The 19892-nt window shown below is 38.6% G+C and overlaps 1 protein-coding gene across 2 annotated transcripts; it reads left to right on the top strand.

The window, feature by feature from the left end:
* The first annotated feature begins 126 nt into the window (after positions 1-126).
* On the top strand, positions 127-15600 carry LOC128601423 (adenylate cyclase type 10-like). Of its 2 annotated transcripts, XM_053614633.1 has the most exons (28): positions 127-393; positions 1636-1740; positions 1833-1871; positions 1961-2104; positions 2202-2407; positions 2541-2625; positions 2718-2806; positions 2952-3140; positions 3976-4097; positions 4243-4319; positions 4403-4592; positions 4732-4784; positions 6480-6743; positions 7139-7321; positions 8759-8801; positions 8942-9152; positions 9245-9382; positions 9494-9660; positions 9784-9931; positions 11368-11572; positions 11665-11749; positions 11845-11960; positions 12442-12559; positions 12646-12832; positions 12979-13167; positions 13949-14112; positions 14841-14941; positions 15385-15600. In XM_053614633.1, the coding sequence occupies exons 1-28, from the start codon at positions 249-251 to the stop codon at positions 15513-15515; spliced, it is 3894 nt and encodes a 1297-aa protein (XP_053470608.1). In that variant the 5' UTR covers positions 127-248; the 3' UTR covers positions 15516-15600. The 2 variants fall into 2 exon arrangements, with proteins under 2 accessions (XP_053470608.1, XP_053470598.1); XM_053614623.1 differs by lacking the exon at positions 127-393 and having other exon boundaries at positions 1455-1740.
* Positions 15601-19892: the final 4292 nt, after the last annotated feature.

Here is a 19892-nt window from a genome sequence, read left to right as displayed (position 1 = left end):
TGTGTTGTACGCGCATATACATACATAAATACATATGTTTGTGTTGTGTGTGTGTGTGTGTGTGTGTGTTTGTGTGTGTGCATCACATGCGACGGAATCGGAACGGAATTTAGAACGGAATTCAGAACGGAATTTAGAACGGAATTTAGAACGGAATTTAGAAAGTTCCATTCGCACCATAAACTATCTATTGATTTTTTAAGCTCTTAATTTTTATGCACTGAGCTGCATAACGATTTGCGTTCAAGATGAGCGGTTTAAAACTGTCTAGAGCGTGCTGTAACTTTTTAACAGCACAAGTCCCTGATGCTGTGTTAAACACTGATTTTACATCTGAGAAGGTTCCTTCTGCAGAAGCCTACTATGGGGTTCTGCTTTTCTTAGATATATCTGGTGAGTTACCTCTTCTTAATTTTCTTCTTCTTCTAATTATTGGCTAGCGCGCTTGCCTTGCACATCTGGTTTCATTTCCAGCCTCCACCGTGTGTGTGTGTGTGTGTGTGTGTGTGTGTGGAGTTTTCATGTTCTTCCCATGCTATGGGTGTTTCCTCTGGATACTCCTGTTTCCTACCCCAGTCCAAAGACGTGTTGTAGGCTGATTGCCATTTCCAAATTCTCCGTAGTGTGAACGTGTGCGCAGTTGTGCCCTGGGTTGGCACCCCGTCCAGTATTTATCCCACCTTGTGCCCTGAGTTCCCTGGGATAGGCTCCAGGCGACCCTGTGTAGGATAAGCGTTTGGAAAATGGATGGATGGTTAATAATTATTATTTAATGCAGTGGTTTTCAAAGTGGGGGCCGCTAGGGGGCGCCTGTGGGGCCTCAACAATTTGGTGTGAAAAATAAATTCTCACTCTCAGACAACCACACACACACACACACACAATCAATTCCTAATGTAATGTTATGTAAAGATGTAAGATGTAATTATTAATAAAAAAGGGATATTATTCAGAAGTCTGTATTTTTAATGTGTTTTAAAGACATCTTGCAAAAGGGGGGCCTTGGTCAAATGTTAATGCCATTTGGGGGGCCTTGCCCTGTAAAAGTTTGGGAACCACTGATTTAATGCACACTTCAACATCTATCTATATATATATATCTGTGTGTGTGTGTATTTATGTATATTCTTTTCTTTTGGTCCATAAAATAAAGGGGGGAAGGGGGTATAGTATTTAGTGTTTTCAGCCTACATTTTCTCTTGTTTGTTATTGCAGTATAATAATAATAATAATAATAATAATAATAATAATAATAATAATAATAAACAGCAATAATAATGTAATATTAAAAAAATCGTTATCATGTAATATAATGGTAATAATTATATATAACATGACAAAAAAATTCCAGGAACTGCTGTTATTGTTGGAGCAGTGCATGGTCGCTTCGAATTTGTTTATTTGTAGTAGAGATAGTGACATTCAACAAATTCGTCAAGACAATACCATTCAAATAAATGCCAAACATCCATCCAGTTACTACTGTTAGAGAGAAAACTCTTAGACAATTCGGTTTGGACTGTTTGTGTGCAAAATTTCTTTGTTCATTTGTGGTGCATAGTGTAGTGGTGAGTGCCTTCTTTCTCTCAATCTTGTCATTTTTATTCTGTTACTTTTTAAATTTGTTTTTTTTAGGATTCTCCATGATAACAGAAAAGTACACGGCGATGCATGAGCAAGGGCATGGAGCAGATGAGTTGACTAATGGACTTAACTGCTATATCAGCAAACTGGTTGAATGTAAGTTATGTCTTTGTGTCTCTTTGTGTAACTGGGACTAATGTACTAATAGATTTTGAACAGAACATTAATGTCTATGAACTACACCACAGGTATACTTGAGGAAGGTGGCGACATTCTGAATTATGCAGGTAATGTCCTTTAATTTTTGTCCTGCAAACTTATAGAAATGTTTTTGCATGCACGTCAGTACATAGATTTGACAAGATCTTTCCTCCAGGTGATGCGATTTTGGCTCAATGGGTGATTGCGGGGATGCAGGCGAGTGATGTCATATCTCTGGCTGTCAAATGTGCCTTGAAAATTCAGAGCAAGTGTGGCGTTCAGGAGATGAAATATGACTGCAAGTTACGTGTCAAAATAGGTGCTTTTTTTATTTATTTCTACCTGCATGCTTTACTGCCTGTGTATTTTATGTGCTAAAACATACTGTACTTAAATGCACTTCTTGTCTGTGGCAGCCTTATCGACTGGGAAACTCTCCAAAATAATAGTGGGAGAGAAATCGAGGCGTTTTTTTGCCGTCATTGGCCCAGCTGTGGATGAGGTGCGATTGACTGAGCCTCTGGCAAATCCTGGGGATATTATTCTCTCACCTAAAACGTGGAACCTCTGCACACAAGAGAAACTGGTCATTCAACACATTGAGAATAACAAAGCTGTCAAGGTTGGTTTTAAGCCTCATCTGTCAGACTTCCAGAACCTTTTTTGAATTCACTCCACCTGAATTCACCACACCAATTTTACAAGCTTTTTTCTTCTTGTTGAACTTACTGCTAATGTTTTAAATGTTGAAACAGATGCTCCGTTTCAAGAAAGAGCCCAGGTTCTCGGTGGAAATGTACCGTCAGATGCTGAACAGGGACAAGAAAATCCCTGAGAAAAGTAAAGGCCATTGTACTCATTTTCACACAGCTTTTAATGCATACATTTCCATTGTTGATACAGCCCTCCGTTTTAACGTTTCATATCTTTAGGTTACCTTAGATCAGCATTCCAATCAATGCCTGACATGGAGAAAGAGAAATTCCTCAGGAAATATATGATGAAAACGGTCTTGCAAGACGTAAGTACAATTTGAGGTAATGATATATCAGTGTCAGGGAGACACCTCCATGGTTGGGGTTCAATTCCCACTGTGCTTCAGTGTTTTCCGCCGGGTACTCTGGTTTCCTACCCCAATGTTTCATTTCTTTATTTTCCTCCATTAGATTGATGATAACCAGCCACCAGATTTATCATCTGAGATACGGCCTGTGACCATCATGTTCATTAATATGGAGTATGTTTCATCTTATACTCCGACAGAGCTGTGCGACTTTGTTCAAGAAGCCACCGTCATTATCAGCAACAAGCTCTGTCCCAATGGCCAGATCAACAAGATATTCTTTTTTGACAAGGTAAGTTTTCCAGGTTTTTATTATACATTATTAGTTAAGCAAAACCCTACTTACTTCACGAGTCAGTAGCAGACATTCACCTATGTACAGTTCGAAGTCCTTCACCTATATTACATCTATATACAGTATGTTTTTCACCTATAATGCAATTTACTTGGTTGTAATCTCAGGGGCAGGGGGCAGTGGTGGCTCAGCGGTTAAGGCTTTGGGTTACTGATCGGAAGGTCGGGGGTTCAAGTGCCAGCACTGCCAAGCTGCCACTGTTGGGCCCTTGAGCAAGGCCTTTAACCCTCTCTCCTCCAGGGACACCGTATCATGGCTGACCCTGCGCTTGGACCCCAGCTTCCTGACAGGCTGGGGTATTCGAAGAAAACAATTTCACTGTGCTCCACTGTATATGTGACCAATAAAGACTCATTATCATTATAAGATGTGGCTCAGAAGTGCTTGAAATGGAAAACCTGCAGCCACAGTGACCTTTTTGAATAAAATTGGACACCTCTGTGTTAGAACCAACATTTTCCAATGTATCATCCGGTGATAACATTTAGTAGAAACACTGTGCAAACAGAACTGAATGTTGGTGATTAAGATACCTGGTGACTGAAAATAGGAAGCAACTGCTTCATTTAGTAATATACAATCACACTGTAGAATGTGCTAGAACTCATTTACAGTTGTATTGTTATTAAGAGATTCTTATGTTAAACAGTCAAGGTAGAGGTTGTCCTACAGAGCAAACTCAGGCACATGCATTTTATTATTATTTTTACTAAAAGTAACATATCAGAATACCACAGTCACAATCTTCTCCGAATCTGTCATGCACTTTCAGGGCTGTACATTTCTCTGTGTATTCGGCTTACCTGGGTATAAAAGAAAGGATGAGAGTGCTCTCGCACTGCAGGCTGCTGACAGTATAAGCAAGACCTGCCGGAAAACGATGAAGCATCTAAAGTAAGTCATAGCACAGGGTCTTTAATCTAAACTGCAAATTCCTCATTATTATTTCACACACGTGCACATAAAGCATTTTTGAAAGGTCCTGTCTCATTTCATTTGTAGTGATATCATAGTGATAAGAACTCTTTGTGTCTTATAGGACTATCTCAATTGGTGTAACTACAGGTTTAGTGTATTGCGGTGTGGTGGGCCACCAATTGAGGAATGAATACACAGGTAAGGGGTGTTTCCCTTACCCTAATACTTTAACAGCCTCTGAACTTTAGCCTTCATCACTTTACCTCTGCTCTCCCTGACAGTAATGGGAAACAAAGTGAATCTGGCTGCCCGGTTGATGATATACTACCCGGGGATTGTATCATGTGATTGGGAGACCAAGAATTACTCTGGTCTGCCTTGTTGCTGCTTCAAGGAGGAGATCGAGAAAGATCTGAAGGGTGTGAGTGACCCAGGGAAGATCTATTACTTTAAGCCTAGATGTCATCAAAGGTAAATGCATTAGTTTCTTTTTTTATAGGAAAGATTTGTGTAAATGTTAGAGATAGGAATCATTTGAACTTACAAGTGTCAATTGATACATAAATGGATTGTTTAACAGCACAACTGAAGACCTCTAACTGTTTTACAGGCATGTTGAAGCATCAGTGGCATTAGAGATGGAAAAGGACAATGTGGTTGGGGGTGAGTGAAGTATTATGACTGTCCATTTCATTTCTTCAAGTTGTACCACCGCATTGTAATTGAGGCAGTAATTAACAGTGTTTTATAGTTTTACTTAAGGGCTGGGGAAATTAAATGTTCTTAATTATATGAATTTATATTAATTAAGGGATATCTCTGATTTCATTCAGTCACAAAACAGCAAGCCTCATGCTAAGTAGATTATAACACCATTTGAAGCTAAGCAGGGTTGAGCCTGGTCAGTACCTGGATGGGAGACATCCTGGGGAAAACTAAGGTTGCTGCTGGAAGTGGTATTAGTGAGGCCAACAGGTGGTGCTCACCATGTGGTCTGTGTGGGGCCCAATGCCCCTATATAGTGACGGGGACACTATACTGTAAAAACAGCACCGTCTTTAGGATGAGAAATTAACCCCAGATCCTGACTGTCTGTGGTCATTAAAAATGCCTGGACACTTATCATAAAAGAGTAGGGGTGAAATTTCCCCATTTGGGCTTTATCTATCATGGCCTCCTAATAATCTACATTCCTGAATTGGCTATATCACTCTCCTCTCTTCTCCACCAACAGCTGGTGTGTGGTGGGCGTTCTGGCGCAATATGGCTGCCATCACGTCATACAGTTAGATGCTACACACTGGTGGTGGTTGAGGAGATTTCCCCCATACAATGTAAAGCGCTATATAAATCTAAGGAATTATTATTATTACCATTTGTGTTAATTCAACATAATATTTAGTACTAAAAATGTGGTTTGGGACACAACCAAGTAAATTGTGCCAGTGATCCGAGTGAGGTGATTATGATGGCCCAGAATCGATGTCTTTGCCATGGAAAACTGGTGGCCCAAAGTCAATGCCTTTGTAGTAGAAAGCCATCAGTTCTGAAACCAGCACCAGTATCTGTCACTGGTAAAAGGGTTTAGTATAGGCACTTAAGGGCTGCTTTCCATTTTAATGAACACAGACCAATCGACTTTAACTGAAACATCTAGGCTACTCATATAGGTGATAAGAAGCCAAGAACATTCAGACATGAAACAAATAAAAAAAAGGCAGTTTATTTGAATATGATATATGAATCTTCATTTGAAAGATAAAGGAATGCAAAAAAAAGTTGCCAGAAATGACCAATAAAAAACAAGAGGCTGGACAGCGGTGTCTTGTTACATAAAACAGAAAACAGCTAAATGGAGAAACTTCTTATTAATTAGAAGTCACATATTGTGCATAGGCAACTTAGGCAAATGCCCATAGTACCATCAAGGCAGCACCATTTTCTTATTGTATGGCAAACTACATGAGTTCAGTGCCTGAGCAACTCATCAAATGTACAAATGCAGTCCTCTTTCACAGTTCCCTCAGAAAAAAACATTAATACACAGTGCTGTTTCTGACAGGATGGTAGTCATAACTGATTTGCAGAGGGTATGAAAAAAACTCTTTTTGGAGACTGCATTGGCCATGGGTTGATAAAGTTAACCATCCCTACAGACCCTGATTACTTCTGTAATGCATATAATATACACTGTTGTCGTCTGAGTGACACTAGCATCCTGACACACTCATTCCAGTATTTTGCAGAGAATAAACATAACACGTAATGTTACATGTAATGCATGTAATATATAGTGTGGAATGTTATATGTAAATGTAGTGTGTGTGTGTGTGTGTGTGTGTGTGTGTATCCATGCAGACATGCATCGCACTCTAACTGAGCTGAATGTATTGGGGGCAGCTGAGGGGATGACAGTAAAGCATGCTGCCTTCCTTGGCCACACCTTCACCACTGAGATGCTGCTCAACATCCTGCCCCAGCCATTAAAAGAGAAACACAACGACATCCTAATGACACTCTTCAAATCGGGCGTCTTCAAGTGTGCCTCCAAGCCGACAAACGTGTCACCAGCCAAAACTGAAGAGACAAAGCTCATCTGTTACTGCGAGAGCAATGCTACAGGTCAGCGGTCATGAGTGTATTTTCTCACCCACACATCCATCCATCCTCCATCCATCCATTTTCTGTACTGCTTATGCTTACTGGGTCACAGGGAACCTGGAACCTATCCTAGGAGGCATGGGGCACAAGGTGAAGAACACCCTGTATGGGGTCCCACACATACATATTACATGTAAAAATAAAAACCACATTCATAAATGTTGCTAGTGTGTGCTTTTAAACTATCCAAAGCATGCGTCACTTTTGAGCAAAAATAATTGGTTAATCCTGATTAAAACAAAAAGGAATTGCATTTAATTATGTTATTTGTTTTACAGCCTTAAATATTACTTGTTTGTAATAGTGTGACAATGAATTATCCAAGACTAAACTCTCTCTCTCTCTCTCTCTCTCAGATGGACTGACCTCAGTAGCTGGTGTGTGGAAATGCCAGCTGATGTGTTTCTGCAAAACTATAGTAATGGATATGACCTATCAGCAGTTGTTGAAGGAGCAGAAGCGACAGCTCCACAGAATTTGTGCCAGCTACCTGGAGAAAGAGGCCTACCGCTGCGATAAATGTGCCACCGACACTAAAAGTGAGTTATTGCGCACTAACCAGATCTTGCAGGGGAAAGGTCAGAGAATCAAGTCTCACAGACCTCCAGACTAGGGCCTGACCCTTATTAACATTGTATCACAATACTGATTTCAAAATTCTAATAATATATTATTATAATCTACATAATATTGGCCAGTACAATTGTATATAATCAGAAATTAAACAGACATAAGTATAAGTTTAAAATGAATGATTGTCCACTTCACAAACTCTTATAGTATAGAATGGTGGTGTGAAATACACAGCCCAACCCAGGTGGTGTGAAATACACAGCCCAACCCAGGACCAACCCAGTAAAGGTTTGAATCCGGCCCACCAAATGAATTTCGAACCCATGTTCTAAAGTAAAATCATCTTATTCACCGTAGTAGAATTGAAAATAAAGCAAGAGCCAGTATCTGTTATTACACTAGGGGGCAAAACAATTTCAGGTAAAAGGATATGGTAAAACCATTATTTTGTAAAATGAGTTTTCCTTTTTGTAATGAGATGCAGTCTTATCATCTGCATGTCATCAGTGAAATATTTCCACTGTTTTATGTGTGGCCTGTAACCTATAGTGTCCTAATAACCTAATAATGGATAAGAAGTAGTTCAAAAGAGCATCACAATTAAGAATGTGATTTTCCCTTAGAGCAGGAGGCACAGTGTCTTAGTGGGTAGCATGTTTGCCCCACACCTCCAGGGTTGGGGGTTCAATTCCTGCCTCTGCCCTGTGTGTGTGGAGTTTGCCTGCTCTCCCCATGTTTTGGGGGTTTCCTCCCCCATGTGTTGGCAACTCTACATTGTCTTTAGTGTGTGAGTGTGTGCCCTGCAATGGGTTGGCACCCCATCCAGAGTGTCCACTGCCTCGTGCTCCAAGTCCCCTGGGATAGGCTCCAGGGGCCAGATTCACGAAAATCTTCTTAAGAAAGTTGTTAAGATGTTATTTACGATTAATTTTATGAGCATTCTTTTCAAGAATTTGAATTTTTCTTAAGTTTTGTCTTAGGAACAATGTTAAGAAGAAAAAAAGGACATTCTTAAGAAGAATTTTTGTGAACACAAAATATTCTTAACTTTCTTCTTAAGTTTGAAAATAAGAAGAAAATGGCAGTTAAGAAGAATTTTATTCTTAAGAATGTTTTGTGAATCTGGCCTCAGGCTCCCCGCAACCCTGTGTAGGATAAGCAGTACAGAAAATGGATGGATGGATGGGTGGATTTTCCTTTAGAACATCTAAACACACCTCATAACTGCGATTTTCAACAATACTGAACATTTTTTGGAACTGTAATATCAGCCGAATTGATCAGCAGCTCAATTAATCACTCAGGTCCATTTCCAAACAAGTAAACCCTTCTGCTTATGCAAGTGAATACATAAATGTGTCTTATCCTTTTAATTTATTCATTGTTTTCAATTTTTTGTGCAGACACCCTGCAGAAAAATGTCCTGCACCCGATTGCAGGAAATGGGTAAGGTTACAATAATAACGTTCATACAATCGAGATGCAATTATGATTGTTAGGCTTATATACAGATCCTGATAGAAGCTTTTCTGTCATGTAACTGCACCATATTCAGGGAGTAACATGGTCTGTGTATATATATGCAGTAATGATAGAGAGAACCTCCTGGGCAAGGTGGACTTGATAGTGAAGGAAGAGCAGACCAGGACAACTGCAGGCTGCAAGTGCGCTCAGCTATTGGAGACAGTGCTCATCCCTATAGTGAGACACTGGAATGGTGTGGGAAACATGTCCAGGGCGTTTTTCTATCTGGTGGAGAGTGCGACTGTGTGTGCAAGTCTTTCTGATGACCTCAAGGTGTGTGTTTATTTTGATTTGACCTTTAAGATGTTGACCTGAGCTTCTTGTGATCATTGCACATGACTGTGTGGAACTCTGTCTTGTTGCAGGCAATGCACTATTTGATGGAGGCTAAAAGAATTTTGGAAAACCTAAACGATGGGAATCCTACATTTGAGTCAGTGGACCCTGAATCTCTTAAAATCTGTAAATTTGACCAAGCCGTTATGCATCGGCTCACAGGAGAGGTATGTAAATGCAGGAGAAAAGCAAGAGAAATCAGGTTTCAAATCCAAAGTTGTGTAAATATAACAACTGATCTTTTGCCAACACAAACAGCTTGTTATTTTATCTCCCAGATTCTGTTTAATGCAGGCAACATTTTGGAGGCAGAGGAGAATTTCGAGAAAGCCTTGAAGCTTCTTAACTGCAGCCTCCTCAGCAATGGTGTTGCAGGTTCCATAAATTTAATTTGTGAGAAGATCAAGGAATACTGCTATCCGTGCAGAAATTTCGAGACCCCAGAGTATGAGTCCATATGCCAATTCTTTATATTCTCTTTGATCAAGAAAAAAACATATCAGAATGCTTTTTTTTAATTGATTATGAAAAATATCATGTGGTATGGGTGTGTGTTGTGTTTGTAAAGGAAGAGGAAGCTAGAAATTCTGCATGAGCAGATCTCTTGTCTGTCCTTCCTGTGGCAAATCAGCTACATCCGAGGCCAGTCCAAGAGTGCCTCACTGGCCATCTCTATGCAGGGCAACTTGGCCACTCGGAGCAGCGATATATTTGAGGTTAGCTGTGAAAATCTTCACAAGTTTTATTTGAATCCCCATGATTTAGGGTCTGCTATCATCGCATGCACCACTGTGAGATGAAGCTGATTGTAACAGTGGATGTAGGGAATTTCTCTACCAAGCTTCGTTTCCCCTTTTCATTCCACTCGTTACAGGTCACGCCATCATAGCAATAACTAATGATGTGATCTGCACACTAATCCATATCAGAGAGATGCTGTAGTATTTGAACAGTGATGTATTCTGCATTTAGCTGATGTACAGTCCTGTGCAAAAGTCAGAGACCACCCTTTGTATTCAAACAGCGATTCAGTATTAGGCAAAAAATAACTACTTATTTATATCAATAAAGTTCAGTCATACAAATAAGATATGGACAGATTTTATACTGTTTTTACTAGAGATGCACCGATACTAAATTTCTCAGCCGATACCGATAACCGATTATTCGGAGTGATATCGGCCGATGCTGATAACCGATACAGGTAGTTCTGCCTTCTATACCTTCTTTTAAATGAATAATAATTCATTCCACATTTCTTAAAGAAATGCAAATAAAAACTTTGTTCTCTCCATTTCAACAAGTTGTTTCACAGTAACTGGTCTCATAAACAGAACACACATTACTCTAATTAACATAAACACATGAACTAAATTCTGAAGATTAAAGTAAGACTTCTTAACTTATTGAATGTTATTAATTCATATTAAGAGCATTAATTGACTGAATTCTAAAAAACCTCCTGTTAGCCTCACATTCACTCACCACAAACAAAAGCATTTCTTCTTCATCACTGAACAACAAACTGGTAATATATAGGTCTAATATCAACTTTTTTTTTTTTTTTGCTGATATTAACTCATTAACATTAACTGGATATGAAACATACTACACTATAAATATATTTTTTTGTGCAAGATATACTACGTTTTAGTCAACCCATCGTCATTTAAATCTTTCAATGGTGTACTGGCCCTTTAATCCAGCGTGAACAGCGTGGGAGTAGCGCGGGGAAAATAAATTAGACTCGATGCCGAAACTCCCGCTTCACCTCTGCTCACTTCCGGTGTAAAATTTTTAGCGGATGTTTTTAAACTCTCAGCCGATAGCCATTAGCGGGAAAAATTGTCTTTATTGGTCAATACATCGGTGCATCTCTAGTTTTTACTGTTGAAGACATTTTCCCATTAGTATTGTTCATTATGTTCATAAATCACGCAAACAGTAAAACAGAAATCTGTGAATATTTTATTTGTAATTTATGTCTGGCCATTTCATTGTTGTTGACTATTTTCCTATATTCCTCAGAATTCAAGATTGAGTTTAACCTTTTTCTAGCCCTCTTCCTGCAATTGAACTCAGGACTAAATTCTGACGTTGACGATATAGACGAGAGCAACAAGTTGTATGATTGTGTATTGTGTATCTACAGATGCTCTTCTCCACCACTGACTATCTCCAGTACAGTCAGTTTGTGAGCGAGGATAGGGTGTGCAGGAGTCTTGAAGCCTGGCTGTGCAGGATGTGCGCCAGACTGTCTGACTGCACTGAGAGCAGGAGGCTGATCGGCCATGTGACTCGCACCCTTGCCATGGTTCAGCTGCGCACAGGAAACCTGAAGCAGTCCAACGATTTCAGTAAGTAGAGCATGTCCTTCTTAAAGAGTCAGTGTTTCTTAATTTACCTATGAGAGAACAAGACTGAGTTTGTGTCTGTATGTGTGTGACAGCTATTGGAGCTCAGCAGTTGGGTGGACTTGGTTTTGACGCGAGGGCCATTGGCGTGTTACATCAGGCTCTGCTCTTCACTGGCAGGTAGGTGAAGGTTACTGTGGTATCAGTTTCGGGAAAAAAAAACCCAGTTAGTAATACAGACTTGTAATCGTGTGTATGGATGTTAATACGTTCAGATACAAGGAGAGTATGCAGCTGATCTGTAAATTGGAGAGAATCAGCAATGAAATGTCCAGCAGCATAGCTGAGGGCTGGTTTTATGCTGCCTGCTTGAACCTTCTGCTGTATGCTGGTATGTACTTTGTCAGTCATACAATGATCTGTGATTATTACGTGATCAGAACACGATCAGAGTTGAGCAAAAATACAGCCAATGGATTTTGATATGCTACAAAATAAGTTACAAAATAATGTAAGAAATAAAGCACTGTAATCTGAAAATACATAAATAGAAATTTTGTAATAGGATAATGAGGTCAAGGTAATGTTAGGGTTCTGGAAGATGATAGCTAACACTATGTATACTTCAGAAACATACCGAATTCTTCTACAACCATCAAATATGCATTTTTAAAATACCATTTTGTAGTTTAAATATGTATTTCAGATCCATGAATGAGAAAAAACTATCCACCCATTAATTCTTAAGGATAAGGATTATTTATCCTTCTGCTTAAGGATAATCAGAGAACTGACATAGAATAATAATATTAATAATAATGATAATTTGAAACATGCTCTGATGTAACCAAGTTTGTCCTTGTTTGGTTCAGGCTTTTCACTGAAACCATTTGATGAGTGTTTGGACTTTGTGAAAGAGTGTCAGCCAGATGCGAACCTGGTAACCGATAAGAGTCTGATGATGCAGCTATACTCTTCACTCGCTCTGTGGTGAGAACTTACACTTGGTCACACACGCATAAGATTCAGAATTTGCTTAAGACCAAAGTACCGATCCAGTAAATGTGTGTGTTCAGGTATGCACGGCTGAACGAGTGGGAGAACTTTGCAGTCTACTACGATAAGGTGTTTGGACTGTACAGTCAGCTTCCTGCATCCATCCACTCCATCAGCAGTGTGACTGTGTTCCTAGAGTGCAGCGTTCTGTTGGCCAAGAAAGAGCTGGCTACACCCGGCCAGAAGGCCTGCAAAAGAACACTGAAGGTTTTTAACGCTATAATTCAGATTTTAAAACAGAATCGGAGTCAAATTGCCAAGACAGTTCATATACTGTATTTTCTTATTTAATGTGTACCTGTAAAGAGAATAAATATTGTATGTTATAGCCAAGTAAACATTTTCTCCTGTAGCTCTTTTCAGACTTCAGACAGCGCTTTCGTGGAGACCACATCTTCGCCCCTCGTGTGCTGCACCTAAATGCTTTCCTGTACCAGCTGCTTGGCAAGAAGACGCTAGCAGAGGACATCCTCATGGCCGCTCTGCAGCTGTGTGAGAAACAGGGAAACCTGTTGGACCACAAACAGATCAAGCAGAGTCAGGTATACAAGCAGAAACATGAATATCCACATGCGATCCACCAACTTCCTTTCAATATCTCTAGAAAGAATAACTGAAAACTAGCTGTATATCATTACTGAAGCCCAGAACCCACGGTATCATTACTGCCTCACAGCTCCAGCATGTACTGTTGGAGTTTTGCATGTTTGCCCTGTGTTCATATAGGTTTCCTAAATTGTGTGTGTGTATGTGCATTGTGCCCTGTGATGGGCTGGCATCCCATCCAGTGCCCAGTGTTCCTGGGATTGGCCCCACTGTGACCCTGACTAAGACAAATGAATGAATCTCATGATTTTGACTTAATAACTCATCATTACATAAATATCTTGTGATTTCAAAATACTGTATGTTGTTACTTTTATGTAGTATATTGCCAGTTTTGACCTAATATCTTATTTATTATTATATATTATTATTGAATATACATTATGTAGATATAACTAAACAATAAGATATTATGTAGTATTTGAAATTACCTCATTGTTCAACTAGATATCAGGTTATTTCACCTTAATATCTTATTATTTTGATTTAATAACTCAAAATCTAGTTTATGTTATTTGTACTATTATCTCATTACTTTATATTGCTTTAACTTTAACGGCAACGTCCCATGATATACCAATGACACTAATTTATTGAATAGTAGCTAATAATATAGATGACCATAGCACTTTTTTCACCACTTGCGGTTCAGGGCCTCTGTAATGTCATTGAATAATTGTATTGAATTTACAATGAATTCATTTTCATCTCTTTTAGGCCACATGGTTTGGTGCATGCAGTCAGACTCCAGCTGATTGCTCTGCAGACATTATGACCATGTCCTGTTGGCATATGGAAGCAATATTTAAGCCTGAGGAGTTTCAGTATTGTTTTGATTCAAACGTCATTTCAGAAGCGCATTCTGAGTCCTCGAGTGAAAGGTGTGTGCTCTTTATCAATACCAATTGAAAGTAACAATGGGAAGGTTTTTCCTCCATATGAAGCCCTTACACATTGCATAACCCATCATGCTAGTGTTCAGACAAACACAATCCTGAAGTTTTATTGAAACTAATATATTAGCTGTCAGATCCTATTCCAGGTAAGATAATCCCATATGGAGTGCCAATCCAAACCAACAAATATCACATACTCATACACACTTTATAACTTTTATATTTTTGCTGTCGTTAAGTGGAACTGCAGAAATTTTCAAACCACACACACATACAGTTCTGTGCAAAACTTTTAGGTACCCTATTATTTTTTGTACAAACTTTGTTATAGATTTTTTATTTTATGACTTCTACATTATCAAGTCAGTACATTTAAAAAAAAAAAAAAACATTTTATATTCCCAAACATTAGTTTTCTATCACAAAATTAAATGTCACAGAAAAATGTTTGTATGTCATTAAAGAAAGGGACATATTATGTAAGAGACACTTTTCAGACAAAAAACACAATGAAGGCTCCTGGGTTTTGCTGCAATAATAAGAAGCAAGTGTGACTGGTATTTTTTATGTAGAAACATTTCATTTCATTATTTTGAAAGCATCTTTGCTCTACAGTATTTCTTTGCATGGGCCTAAAATGTTTACACAGTACTGTACATGCATAGAATGCCATGTTTCTTAATGTCTGCTAATGGTGACTATTTGTTCTAAAGCAATAATGGCTACATATCAGGTGAGCATCCATCCCAGGAGAGCATCACAGACCATGTTCATCAGGATCAACCTGACCAGCCAGAGCCCCAGAAAATTCAAGGTCAGTGTCAAGGGCCAACAGGACATACAAAGGATCTGATTTTTAGCACTTAGTTAAGCTAACCATAGAAAAGAAAAACTAGCCTGAGAGTAAGTGTAAAACTGCTTAAACACAGAAAGTGTTTGGGGCTGAGAGCACAGGTAAAGGTAAAAAGGTATGGACAGAAGTCAGGACTTACACTTCTTGTAATACTGGTGACTATACACTATATAGCCAAAACTATGGGGCAAAAAAGGGGCCGAGCCTAAGAGGACCAACTGTCTGTTAATGTGGTGATGGTCAGGTACTCATAACCATATTGTATATGTTTAAAAGAGGATTGTCAAATTCATGTCTGGTTGTTGTACAGTCTGTGGAAATGTGTGTTTTGTGAAGAAAAACATTTCACTGTAATGTAAGTATATACAGTACATGTGACAATAATAATAATTTGTGACTTTTAGATAAAATGCCAGCTGTGGAGGTGGTGGATATGGTGTTTGCGTGGCACTGCAATCCTCTGTTTTGGCTGGGGATGACACTGGATGGGTCCTTCTCACAGCCTGAACTAATCTATCCCGTAGGAGGAGCCTGATGGTCCCCGCACACAAACATACAGTGCATCCGGAAAGTATTCACAGCGCTTCACTTTTTTTCCACATTTTATGTTACAGCCTTATTCCAAAATGGATTAAATTAATTATTTTCCTCAAAATTCTAGAAACAATACCCCATAATGACAACATGAAAGAATTTTTTTGAAATCTTTGCAAATTTCTTAAAAATAAAAAACAAAAAAAGCACAATATGAAAACAGATATGCGAATACGTATGTACATGTGCTTTTTTGTTTTTTATTTTTAATAAATTTGCAAAGATTTCAAACAAACTTTATACGTTGTCGTTATGTGGTATCATTTGTAGTATTTTGAGGAAAATAATGAATTTAATCCATTTTGGAATAAGGCTGTAACAGAACAAAATGTGGAAAAAGTGAAGCACTATGAATACTTTCCGGATGTACTGTAAATCTAAATCTAAACAAATCTAAACACAAACAAATAAACAAATAAAATAAAAACAAAGAAAATAACGAACTATTATAAATATCAGATTTTTTTGTTTGTTTTTTGGAGGAAGGGTAAGTTACCACTCATTTTCACAATTATAGTGGAGATTTAGTGAAATTCTCAGGGACAACTTTATTAAACTAATGGAAATGGAAATGCTTCAGAGCAATAGAAATGACCTTAAGCATCTCTGTCTGTACAACTGGTTTAATAACATGCAGGTGGAAAATTCATGGAACCACAACCAGGTGGACAAACTAATAACGAGTCAGGTAAGAGGTAAGTCAAATATCACTTTTAAAAATAGCGTTTCAGGAAGACCTGAAAGCAGCAAGAACAATAGTTACACAGAGAACAATAGCAATGACCTTCGCTCCAATCATCTCTATTCCTACACCACACACACAAAAATGCTAATAAAGAAGCACATCAAAAAGCATTTAGACAAATCAAACAATATACTCTGGTCTGATGAAAGAGAAATATAATTCTTTGGCAATAATTCAGCTGATTGTGTTTGGAGAATGAAGGTTTGTGCATATAATCACAAGTATGCCATACTGACAGTGAAGTACAATCATGGAAGCATCATGATATGGGCCTGCTTCTCTGCAAATAGTAGTGAGGTTTATAATGAAACATCAATGGAAAGATGTACCCGGAATAATTGGAGGCTAATTAAATCTCATCAGGCAAGAAACTGAATCTGAAGAGAAGAAAAACATTTCAACAAGACAACGACCTCAGGCATACAGCCAAAATAACTCAAAAAGGCCTTGCATGGCCATGCCAATCTCCTAACATGGATCCCATTGAAAATCTGTAGGATTTAGAAATTGCGAGTCCATCATAGGGACCCTCTTATCCTTGGGGAACTGAAGATGGCTTGCCAAGAAGATTGGGCCAAAATTGAACCATAGTGTTGGTAATTACGTCTTGGAGGGATTAATGTGATAATTACAATTAGGACTATTCATGCAGCAATATACTGGCAATATAGTAGATTCTAATTAGGTGTCTCTTCAATCCTCGTCTCTTGCATTTATGGTACATCACATCACAGTACATTCAATATAAAAGAAAACCAAACATAAAAAGCCACATACTTGTGTTTAAAGACAGTGGTCTACACTGTAAAAATGGAAACTACATTTTATTCCGAAAAATATAAATTAATTTGTAAGTTAAATAGTAAAGATAAAAAGTAAAGATAAAAATCCGTGTCCCCCCCAACACATCGATCTCAGTCACCTGAGAATGTTGTAAAGCACAACATTCATTTGCAGCAAGCTAGGGTTTATGCTGTGGACAGAGCCTTGAAAATGTCCATTTCATGGTTGGCTGGTGTGGTGCTCTTTTAGGAATGATTTGCCCATATGATGAAGGACGTACAACTCGAGTCTTGGACACTTTTTCGGATTTTCTTCACTAATTTCCCACAAACACAATCCAGCCCACAAACCCAAAGGGTTGGTAAAGGCACAGGCAAGCACGGTAGGGATGTGGTAGCTCAGTGGTTAAGACAATAGCCTACTGATCAGATGGTTGTGAATTCAAATCCGAGCACCACCAATCTGCCATTGCTGGGCCCTTGTGCAAGGCCATAACACATGTACACATGTATAAATGAGATAAATGTAAGTCGCTCTGGACAAGGGTGTGTTCCAAATGCCATAAATGTACTAAATGTACACAGTTAATCAAGGTACAACAAGGCAAGGGCAGGTCCAAACAGCAAAACCAGGGGTAACAAGGCAAAGGTCAATCATGTTTACATGCAAACTGTACACAACTGCAATGTTTATGTGAGTCCAGGTGCCTAAAATTCAGGGGAGGGTGCCCTCTGGTGGTGGGGTGGCACATTGCCCATGATATTTTAGTTTAGACTGTTTTTGTGGAACTTGTGGAATGTGTGTTTCTGCTGTGGAATAACACTCTAAACCTGTTTGACTAATATGACACATAGGCCTATGTAATTAAAATATGAATGACTGAAGTAAATGTGGGACTTAAAATACATCTTGAATTGTACGAATTGTAGTTGTAAAACAACTGCAAATTTCATCACGGATTACATTCTTTTCATTACAAATATTCCTTTATGCATAGTAGTTATGAATGTAATGTACCTCAATATTTTCTTTTGTAAATGATTATATAGAGGCAGTTCTTACCTGATGTGCTTTATAAGACATGTCCAAACACATTAAGCCTTAAGGCATTTGATCAAAGAGCTGCACTGACATCCTGTATAACAGTGTTAATTGTTCAGATTTAACGCACAACAAAATGACAAGTGACAGGGTTAAGATTTATGTTCAGAGTCTGTCAGGAAAGAAAAGTCCTACTTTCTACTCTGTTCACTGATCACGTCTCAGCTCTCAAGACATCCATCCTCAAGCAGACAACACTTCACCTCTAATCAATGAACAATGACAGGTTTTGTTTTTTCTTTCGATCATAACACCTCTGTCCTCTTGCAGAGCCAGATAACTTGTATCTCAACAGCAAAGCTTATCTGTTTGAATCCTGTTAAGCCACACCATTTATCCATGTGGGGAAAAATCCTGGAGGATGTGTCAAAATAGTTGGCACTATTGGAGAGTTTCCAGCTGTCACATTTTCAGTTTTTCATACAGACCATGGTTATACAATCACCATGTTTATAACAAATTATGCATGAGATAATATAGTTCACTGACTCCATAAACAGACCATATAGAAATTAAGATTATATCATGTTTATCATATTTTATTTCTTATGGATGGTTCTTCAGGGCTTGGATCAGTAAATTCAATCAATTATCTTGTCTGTACAGAAAGTTAAACTGTCAAATGAGGTCATTGGAGCACTATGATAAACACTTTGATGAAACGACATTGAAGAGAAGACTGCACAGGGACAAGTGATTGCACTTTTTTTTAATCCTTAGATCAGGTTACTGTCTGTGCAGAGTTTGTGTTCATGTCCCTTCCATGTCCATGAATGTTTTTCTGGTTTCCACCCAACTCCTAAAACATGCTAGTCGTTAGAGTGGCTAAGATAAATTGTCCCTAGGTCTAAATGAGTGTGAAAATGTGTGTGCATTGTGCCCTGCTATAGACTGGTGTCCCAACCAGTGTGTATTCCTGCCTCATGCCCAGCGTTTTGAATTTTATTGCACTGTTTGGACATTTCCATCATAGATTACTCACTTCAGCATCTTTATGAAAGCAACCTGTTGGTTGTCACTAGAGTGTCACTAGATGGCAGCAGTGGAGTTCTTTCTTTTTTCTCCCTTGTCCTGTAGTAAATCAGATTTTCTAAATCTGCTGTTCTCAAACTCATACATGAGCTCACAGATGCCCATGATTGGCCAGTGTCGCTGTGATTGACAGGGAGACAGAGTATGCAAGCCCTCCCACCCAGAAATCATGGCCAATTTTTGCTGTGGTATCATCAGGATTCGAACTTGCAATCTATTCGTGATTATGAAGGGAACGATTTATTTGCTGCTTCACTCAGGAGCCTTTAGTAGAATTTTCTCCCAAAGGGACAACTTGAACAAGCCCTTAGCCAGTGCTTTTCTCTGCATTTAGGTTTGTTTTAATATGTGAAACGTGAAACCAAACACCAACTGAACCAACAGAATCAAATTTGTTATGAATTGGATTTGGTAAATGAAATAATAGGTGTTCCAGTGCCCTAAGATTTCTACTATGTTATAATCCCTCTAACTGGTGCCACCCAGAAGAGGATGAGTTCCCTTTTGAGTCTAGTTCCTCTCAAGTTTTCTTCCTCATGTCATCTCAGGGAGATTTTCCTAGCCACAGTCACCTCTGGCTTCCTCAATAAGAATCTAAATCTACTGTACTCCATGTATGTAAATAGTGCTATACAAATAACATTGAATTTAATACTT

The sequence above is a fragment of the Ictalurus furcatus genome, chromosome 2 (genome assembly GCF_023375685.1).
Source record: "Ictalurus furcatus strain D&B chromosome 2, Billie_1.0, whole genome shotgun sequence".
NCBI classification, from domain to species: Eukaryota; Metazoa; Chordata; class Actinopteri; order Siluriformes; family Ictaluridae; genus Ictalurus; species Ictalurus furcatus.
The sequence above is the reverse complement of the archived record's forward strand: the minus strand, read 5'-3'. Positions and strand labels throughout refer to the sequence as shown.

Bases quoted from the DNA above. Each gene is read 5' to 3' on its own strand.
- LOC128601423 (XM_053614623.1), top strand. From the start codon at position 1,458: ATGCCAAACATCCATCCAGTTACTACTGTTAGAGAGAAAACTCTTAGA. The intron at 4,320-4,402 runs GTAAGGGGTGTT...TCTCCCTGACAG, and splicing joins ATTGAGGAATGAATACACAG to TAATGGGAAACAAAGTGAAT. The intron at 13,168-13,948 runs GTATACAAGCAG...CATCTCTTTTAG, and splicing joins AACAGATCAAGCAGAGTCAG to GCCACATGGTTTGGTGCATG.